This window comes from Oratosquilla oratoria, chromosome 14 (assembly GCF_046742065.1).
Source record: "Oratosquilla oratoria isolate Oo_2021 chromosome 14, ASM4674206v1, whole genome shotgun sequence".
In the NCBI taxonomy this organism is placed as follows: Eukaryota; Metazoa; Arthropoda; class Malacostraca; order Stomatopoda; family Squillidae; genus Oratosquilla; species Oratosquilla oratoria.
The window spans coordinates 52,601,044-52,611,043 of NC_134790.1; the positions used below are offsets into that span (position 1 = coordinate 52,601,044).

The 10,000-nt window shown below is 40.0% G+C and overlaps 1 protein-coding gene across 1 annotated transcript in view; it reads left to right on the forward strand.

Annotated features, from left to right (window-relative positions):
* Positions 1-7,276: 7,276 nt before the first annotated feature.
* LOC143032668 (uncharacterized) overlaps positions 7,277-10,000 on the forward strand; it is a 3,997-nt gene continuing 1,273 nt past the window's right edge. Inside the window, exons 1-3 of the mRNA XM_076197549.1 lie at positions 7,277-7,532; positions 8,647-8,934; positions 9,034-10,000. The exon at positions 9,034-10,000 is cut by the window's right edge and continues 1,273 nt beyond it. Of these exons, the coding sequence (XP_076053664.1) occupies positions 7,277-7,532; positions 8,647-8,934; positions 9,034-10,000 (1,511 nt within the window). The remainder of the gene's footprint in view (positions 7,533-8,646; positions 8,935-9,033) is intronic.

Here is a 10,000-nt window from a genome sequence, read left to right on the forward strand (position 1 = left end):
TACTCCCTTAGCAGGTCACTTAGGGGTAAGAAAGACCTTGTTCAACATAACCCAACATTTCCATTGGCCCACGGTTGTCAAAGATGTTACCCAATATTGTAAAACATGTCATACATGTCAACTAGTAGGTAAGCCCAACCAGAAAATTGTAGAAGCTCCACTCCATCCCATTCCTGTAATGGAAGAGCCATTAAAAAAAGTTCTTATTGACTGTGTAGGACCTTTACCTCCTTCAAGTAAAGGAAATCGGTACATTCTCACAATCATGTGTATGAGCACTCGTTTTCCAGAAGCAATTCCTTTGAAAAATATTAAAGCTCAAAACATAATCAGAGAAATGTTGAAATATTTCACTATGGTAGGATTTCCCAAGAACATTCAAAGTGATCAAGGAAGTAATTTTCTTTCCAACAAGTTTAGAGAAACTCTTGTAACACTAGGTATAAATCATGTAACTTCCTCCGCCTATCATCCTCAATCACAAGGTGCTCTAGAGCGCTTTCACCAAACGCTCAAGACAATGTTAAGAATCTTCTGTGCTGAGAACACTCGAAATTAGGAAGACGGACTCCCCTTTTTGTTGTTCGCCACCCGAACAACAATTCAAGAAAGCCTTGGATTCAGCCCGTCAGAATTAGTCTTCGGTCATGAAGTCCGTGGTCCCCTAAAGATACTTCATGAACAATGGATGAAAGAAGAACCACCAGTTCCTTCTTTGAAATACGTGTCCCAGGTCACCGAGAAGTTGTTAGAAGCTTGGAAGTTGGCAAGAGAGAACTTGACGAATGCTCAACGAGTAATGAAAGGTCGGTATGATAAAAATTATAAACTTAGAACTTTCTCTCCAGGAGATCAAGTGTTACTTTATCTTCCCATACCAGGAGATCCATTGCAGGCTAAATACAAAGGACCCTATGAAGTCTTGTCCAGAGCCAGTGATCTCAACTACATAATCAAAACTCCAGACAGAAGAAAGAGTTCCCGTCTCTGTCACATAAATACCTTAAAACCTTATCATTCCAGAGATCCAATTCCAGCTTGCAGCTCTACCACAATAGAATCGGAAGAGCCTCCTGATAACCTGCCTAATCCTCCTGAGATTCCCTTGAAAAACTCTCAGATACTACAAAATCTTCAGATAAAAGTAGGACACTTATCTGAGAAACAAGATGTAGCAGAACCATTGACTGACCTGTTGAGAAAAGACCACGACTTCGTGTGGACACCTACCTGTGAGACGGCCTTCAAAAACCTGAAGTCCCTTCTCACTAACGCACCAGTTCTAAGGGCACCCGATTTCCAACGACCCTTTCTTCTGCAAGTCGACGCCAGCGACACCGGTATCGGTGCCGCCCTCTTGCAAGAACACAATGAAGTTCTTCACGCTATCGCCTACTACAGCAAGAAGCTGTCCCCTGCGCAGAAGAACTACTCAACAATTGAGAAGGAGACGCTCGCTTTGGTCCAGGCCCTTATCCACTTCGAAGTCTACCTGGGTTCCTCAACTACCATTCAAGTATATTCGGATCACAACCCCTTAAAGTTCCTACAGACTATGAAAAACAAGAATCCGAGACTTACACGTTGGAGTTTATTTCTCCAACCCTTTAATCTAACAATTCATCACATAAAAGGCGTCTTTAATGTTTTAACCGACGTCCTTTCTAGAACATAGCTTTTCAACAGAAAGTGAAAAGCTTTCCCAAACGGTGGAGGTGTAACGTAATATTAGATATTATGTCATATGTGTAATTATGTTATAGAATTGTGTTTCCTTTGTATTACATAACTATGTTCATATTTCTTGTCTATGTATGTATTGTAACAATGTTAAGCAGTAACGCCCGTCCACTATATGTAATCTTGCCTACGTGCGGAGAAAGGTGCGCACTCTTGTAGAACAAACAGACAAGCGAAATCCTGAATAGTTCGGAGCGCACAGATTTGACAGTTACTAAATAAGTAGATTGTTCAAGCGAGTCGAGGGTCTTAAAACTACCCATGTTGACGTGTGTTAACTTACCCTCCTCCCCCCCTTTCCCTCACCCGCACCCTTAACCGGAAGTATCCCGCTTCCGGTCCAATGGTATATAAGCGGTGGAAATCGCTCACTCCTTGTCATTTTCTCACATATTGATCTCTTGATAAAAACTAGAAGTTTAGATTCATGAGATGATTGGTGTGAAGTGATCACCCTTTTTGCCTACATTACGTGTCTGATATACATTGCATTACTTTATACTTATATTTGTACTTATTACTTATTTTGATGCATGTTCCTGATCTCTTTGTACTTAGATAGTACCATATTGTATACGTATCTTGTGTTTCTTATTTGAACGATAATTTCCATATTCTTATAATCATGTAACGGTCCCATTGACCCTACTGCCCATTCTCTTTTGTGTTGATTGCCTGTAAATATTTTTCATGTTAATAATTTCGTTTACTAGTTTTATCGCTAGTTTAATATTCCTTTCCTGGAATCTTCTTTGTTACCTTTACTTCTAGTCTTACGAATTATCTAGGCCCTGACCAGATAGTTCAGTCCTACAGTGGCTTCTAGAAGTGAGCTGGTTCTTAAGCACTTATCCGTTATACGTAACGTCTCTTCACTAACCAGCACGTCCCGTAACAATATATATATATATATGTGTGTGTGTGTGTGTGTGTGTGTGTGTGTGTGTGTGTGTGTGTGTGTGTGTGTGTGTGTGTGTGTGTGTGTGTGTGTGTGTGTGTGTGTGTGTGTGTGTGTGTGTGTATATATGTATATATATATATATATATATATATATATATATATATATATATATATATATTTAATGCCTGAGCTTTTGAATTACTGAAATCTGTTCAGATAAGACAATATAGTCCTTTCAAGTACACTACTTTGTTTTCGTCCATTTTTTTTTTTTTTTTTAATGCGTGTCTGCCTTACTACAAAATGAGATAGTTGTGATTTCTTGCCTTTCTTCGATGAAATGATCTATCAGCGACTTCTTGCAAACGTTTAGGTTCTTTCGAGAGAAGTCGCCGCCAATCCATTCACAGATTTGGCCTAAACATTGGTCATAAATTGTTTCTCAGGTTATATTCATACGTTATCAGGCCTTGCACCTTTGCAGCGAGTTCGAGAGTTACATAAAGATAGTGATGTCTCTAGCGGCGGTCAGCAACAGGAGCAGTAAACTAAGAAATATAGACGCAGAGTGAAAAGCTTATTCTGCTTGGGGTAATAGAGGCACAGGTAAGGAAATAATATCCTCGCCACTTTTTTTTGTGTACAATCTAGGTGTCTGATATCTAAGAACTAAAAAGCTAAAGTATAGTAACTCGTCACGAATAAACAAACTTTTATCTTTTTATGTTAGTAGGACTATCATTTGTGGACACTTTTTCATTTATATCTCATTTAAAATCCCTCTAAAGCCAATATATGGGAGCAAAGTGAAAAGTAACATATTTTCCCAACTGTAAGTAGATTTGAAGAAATGACCTGTGCATGGAAGAGAAGAATTCACGTGGAAGAAAACTTCTCACTTGTAGTACTCAACCTGTTTACTCCTGGAGCCAAGACTTATGTAACACTACTACTCAGCCATTTAGAAAAAAAAAATCAACAATGAATCAAATCACCTAGCATCCACGAACTATTCTTAACTTATAAAATGTTGACCACTTGACAAGGCTCTTTGAAGCTCTAAAGAGGTCGCTGAACCCCAGATTAAGAGCCAATGTGATAAGAGTATATACAAGTTCAATATAGGTTCGACCCTAGAAAGGAAGGGGCGGGGAGAATACAGCCGGTGAAGATGACGGGGACAATTTCACCCGAGAGTGTTGTAGTTCATATTTCAATATTTCAGTTTTCTCTCCATCTGCCTATCGATCTGTTCAATTATTTTTTGTATCTCTCCTAGTTGAAGGCTCATATATTTGATGTGGCCTTCTTCCTTGATGGTATTCTGTTTAACCCATGTCTTGTCCTGTCCTCGGTCAGTGAATTTTCCCAGCGTTCATCTGAGACAAATATGTAGATTATATTATCAAATTAAAGAAACCAAGCTTTCGACGAAGCCGAATAAAAAATTATACGATAGCCAGAGCAAAATCTCCAAGGTCAACCAACAAGAAGTGATTAATCCAGATGGCCGTCAGCCCATAACCTGTCCCCTGCGTAGAATAGAATAGTTTGGCGTTAGCCAAAATAATATACACAGAGTGCGCCACATTCATAAATAATGTAAAAGAAATATCGTCGCACGTGGAGACACAAAGTCGTGGCAAGGACATTGGTGAGGTGAAAGTAAGTGTGAATAGACAGAGGAAAAAGAAAATGATGTACGCGAAGTTAATGCTTGCAAGCGGACCGTGAGTTCCATGCAGAAGAGCCCTACCCGCAAAGAGATTACCGCGTTTCCCAAGAGAACATCTGAGATGGAGAGCTCAGGTTGCAAACGCAACATTCTGCAATTAGAACGAGAGATCCGTATCATACGTGTCATGTGAAGAAATATTTCCACGGGAGAAAACTACATTCAAAACAGCTCAGCTCTGCATGTGAAGCTAGGTTAACAAGTATAGGGGCGCGGACACACACACACACACACACACACACACACACACACACACACACACACACACACATGCACACACACGCACACACACGCACACACACGCACATACGCACACACACACGCACACGCGCACACACGCACGCACACACGCACACACACACGCACACACACACGCACACACTGGACTGTCAGCACGGAGGTGCGTCAGCACCTGGTTCGAATCCTGCCCAGGGCCGAAATTATTTCGGTATCGCTGCGCTTCGGGTTGTTACTCTGACTCTCGTGGGCTGGGAGTTGGGTGTGTGTATGTGTGCAAGGTCATAGCATTACCCATAGATCGGTCATACGAGCTCTGAGCTCTCTTCCGGGAGGGAAATAATTGTCGATCACGAGTCCAACACGTGATCCAAAGACCAAGGTGAATATACAGTACACACACACGCACACACGCACGCACACACGCACACACACGCGCACACACGTACGCACGCACGCACGCACGCACACACGCACACACACACACACACACACACAGGCAAGATTTGATAAATTGAGGAAAAGAGACGGGAACCATGAACATTACTCCAACCCTATACACAAAAACCGGGTAAATACAACTAGGTAAACTACGAAAATACACTCTCACAACACACATCGCCGTGCGCATGGAAATTGGTGTGAACATAGATTTTAGTTGAGTTACCAGGATGAATGAAAAATTCATTTGGCAACCAGAGGATACCACAGAGGGATACCATAGAGTTGAATGAAAAAGACTGGCGGCGAGCAGGATTAAAGGATAAACAGCATCCGGGGTTGAGACAGCTGCATGAAATATCAAAGGTTGTTTTCATACTAGCATCAAAAACGTTACACAGACACCTAATGGGATAATGGAAAACATTCAACAGTTATTATTATGATGAAACAAGAACAACACTGTTTTTCTTTCTTTTTCTTTTTCTTACATAACGGATTGCAACAGATCTCGGACGATGGTTGTATCTGCGTATGAGAGTAATGTAATATTCAATTCTCTCCAGAAGGGCCACAGATTTTACATCCTCAATATTGAAGTACTCTCGGGGACTCCTGAACCTAAATAATAAATTATCAGAGCTTTACTATTATTGTATTATTGTATTAATACAATCTTATTTACAAAAAGCTACTCATGTTGAACTACTCTATATAGATATATATATATATTGAATACTTAATAACAAAAGATATAATCTAAAGATTCCGATGTGTCATGACTCCATCAATTTAAGGCATCACACTAGGCTATTTTTCCAGCGACTGTTAGAGTATATTTACAGCCTTCAGCTTTCAGGAAGGAATCTGATATACTAGATGAAAATAATTTTCCTCCAGCATATCAAACGAAATTGTTGTGAAACCAAAATAGCTTGACATGGTGATTTTACGGCGGAAAAAAATTCTGGAGGTAGGTGGTACCGGCGATTATTTGGAGGTTGGAGGGGAAATATTCCAGTGTGATATCACTTTTACGAGATACCTAAAACTCTTGATTCATCTGGGTCATCTTTGTTCAGAGTTTACAATTCATTAGTGAAAATAGTACCTGCAATACTGTAGAAACGATGAGAAATATGTCTGGAATTACTGGTTACCTGATCATTCTTGAAATACGAAAACGAGATTCATATCTGATCATAAAGACCCACGATATAGTTCAATTTACTCCATCATCCCTTTCTCATGTAGATACCGGAATCCGCAAGAAAAGAGACTCGAATCAATATAATGCCTTATTCAAAGACATGGTTCAATGTAACTTTTGATACATACATGAAGCATTTCACTTCCATACTGGCTTTCCAAAAATCTCAAGCAACAGATTTTTTTCTAAGAAACATATAAAAAGCACAAAAAATAGAGCTTCTTATACTTAATAAAAATAAAATCTGTCATTTCCCGAGATGGAATAATGCGTTGAATGAATATGGACTAAGACAATATTGAGAAATGTGAAGTCATGACCGTATCAAGAGAAGAGAGTGAGAGTGTGATAAGAGTAGGAAATGATGTACTGAGAGAGACTGAAGAGTTTGAATACTTAGGTGTAAATTTCAATGGTATGGAACTTATGGAACGTGAAATTAATAGTAGAATTGGAAAGATGAGCGCACAAGTCAACCTACTGTACCCACTGCTGAAGGAAAGAACAATTCCAAAAAGAGTAAAAACACTTTTGTACACTACCATTTTACGACCAATACTGACGTACGGAGCCGAAACATGGAAACTAACAACAAAGACTGGGAGCAGAATAGGGGCAGCAGAAATGAGGGTTTTGAGGATTATATATGGCGTGACAAGAAGGGACAGAATTAGAAACGAAGTGATACGGGCAGAACTTGGAGTGGAATCCGTGCTGGAACTTGTACAGCGAGGCCAGCTCAGATGGTATGGACATATGAGGCGCATGGATGAAAAAGATTGCCAAAACAACTGTATGAATGGCAACCAGAAGGATGAAGACCGGTGGGGAGGCCAAGAATGAGGTGGATCGAGAATGTGGATAAAGCTTTGCAGAGTAGAGGAACATCGATTGAAGAAGTCGAAGAGAGTGAAATTTATAACGACAGACAGCAATGGAGAAGAATGGTGCATCATAACTGACAGGTCTTGGACCTACCAAGAGGATGGTACGAAGGTACGAATTTCTCGAGATGGGGCGGGCCGGTGGTAAATTGGTTACATCATCGCTTGGCAGGTGTAAGGGTATATTTAGGGTTTCACCCGAGTGTCTTTGTGCTATTGTTTGTTCTCGGAAGAAAATGCCGGAATCTTCACAGTTAAAATTGCAAAGGAACCGTCACTTTTGGAAATGGGTGGCGGAAAAGAAAAAAATGACGAAAGCATCTCTAACCAGGAATAAACAGTTGATGGGCGAACTGCGAAGGGAACACGCCTCGGGGTTTCCAAGTTTGTATAGTAACACTAAAGCGTATTCGGTAAAGGAATCTATAAAGGTGTTTCACCAAAAGTTGCTGTTATTCAACAGGAGATTGAAAGAGGACAAGGATTGCAAGTACAGTGACGAAACTTTTGAAAAACTCGAGTTGTTTGACGGAGAAATTTCGCGAGAGAGTACGTGTGAGTTCGAAAAACATTACTTTGCGGGTTATAAGAATTTTACAAAATATGGGGAAAAATCGGATCATGGGGATTACCAAAGGTATTATTTGGAAAGAGCTCACAATGCTATGCGGCGAATAAATCGAGCCAAAAAGTACGCGATTAAAAAGACTAAATACCAACATTCGCAGAAAGCTGTGGATACTGATGTAGTGGTAGAAATAAAAGAAAATTTCAACATAATAGAAGAAGCAAAGGATTTACTGCAAAAGAAACTTATCGAAGAAGAGCAAGAACGCCAAAGAAAGAGAGAAACTATGCGTGCGCAGAAAGAGGCGCAAGCGAAGCGGGAAGCTGAACGGATACGAGAAAGAGAAGAAAAAGAGAAGACCAGAAAAAAATTAATAATGGAGGGAAAAAGAAAATATAGAGCAAACATCTTTAAAAAGAATTTTTCTCCGGAGGAAATTGCTTACTTAGATAGTTTGCGCGAACAGCGTATTTGCCTCAATATAAAAAGGCAAATATTTGTGGAATCATTAGAAGAGTTGTCTACGACATACATAGGGTCTATGCGAGAGACTGATAAACAAGGAGTTCCGTCTCATTCGATTGGTGAAATTGGGCATTTAGGTGTAAACTTTGTCAAGCATTGCTGTGGAAAAACGAACGTAGAACTATTTGTTGCAATGCCGGTCAAACACCAGTATTTTTACTGTCGAAACTTAAAGGAGATCTTAAAGCGTTATATGACGGTACGTCTTCTTTTTCGAAACGTTATCTACAAAATTTAGTCGGTTTTAATGCGTTATTCTCCTTTACATCTTTTAAAACCACGGGTACGCTTCAAAACAAGCGAGACATTTCAGTATGTTATAAGATCCAAGGAAAGGTGTACCACAGAATTGGTTTTCTGAAACCAGAATTATTTGCCGGAAAAAAAAGCCATTCTGGAAATCAGATAATTCATTTTTGGATCTCTACTTCTACCACGACAAGGAACAGCAAATCAAGTTGCGTACTCAGAGTATGCGCGATTGTGTAGTTTCTCTCAGAGCTGAAAAAAGCTATAGGTCGAATAAGGAGACTGATAAGCGTCGAGCGAGAGAGTTAAAAGAAGTTTCACAAAACGAAACTATAATAACTCAGTTGTATAATTACTTGGTGGATAACAATATGTCTCTAGCAGGTATGCTCAGAGAAGTTGAGACTTCGAGAAAGCTCATTGACGAATACGTTAAAAGGAACGGTAAGATGCCCAATATGTCTATAACGTTAAAATCGGCCGAGGTTATCAATACAAGAGAACATAAAGGAGTATATCATCTCCCGACTTCTTCATCATAAGTTGGGGGGATCGTTGACTTTGGTCCAAACAGAGATCCCTTGCAAATAGTGATAACTTCTCCTGCTGAGAATACAACAATTCCTCTCAGAATAGTTGACCACACCAACTTCTTTTACGACATATTTCAGTATCCTTTACTGATTCCTAATGGGGATATTGGGTACTCTTACAAAATGGTGAAAAAATGTAAACCTGGGAAGAAAGAGGGAACAAACAACCGTCTTACAACATCCATGTTTTATTCATCGCTATACATGGAAAGAGAAGATATTTTCAACTACTTAACGAAAAGACGACGGTTATTTCAACAATTTACAGTAGATAACTACGTGAAGGTAGAATCGAGTAAACTATCATATTTGGAATTCAATCAGAAACAAATCCGTAAAGAAAGAGCGGACATATTGAGTGTTGCAGAGAAGAATGCAACCGGGCAGAGAGTTGTGTTGCCATCCACCTTCATTGGTGGGCCCAGATACATGAAGGAGCGGCAACAGGATGCTCTTGCATATGTAACCTATTTCGGTTCACCGGATTACTTTATAACCTTCACGATGAATCCAAATTGGATTGAACTGCGTGAAGCAATGGACAAAACAGGTTCGTTCGATGCACAGACGAATGAACGCCCCGATTTGGTGAGCAGAGTATTCAAATTGAAAGTTGATAGTCTCATGGAGGACTTGACACACAAACATATTTTTGGACGGGTCAGAGCACACCTATACAGTATAGAGTGGCAAAAACGTGGACTACCTCACGCACATATACTGTTGTGGATGGGACAACGCGTGTCCGCTGAAACTGTCGCTCAATTGATTTCGGCAGAAATTCAGGACAAGGGGAAGGAGCCAAGACTTTACGATGTTGTCACAAAGTGTATGATACACGGACCGTGTAAAGGGTACGATGAATCAAATCTTTGTTGCCAAGGAAAACACACAAGAGGGCAAAAGTGCGGAAAAGG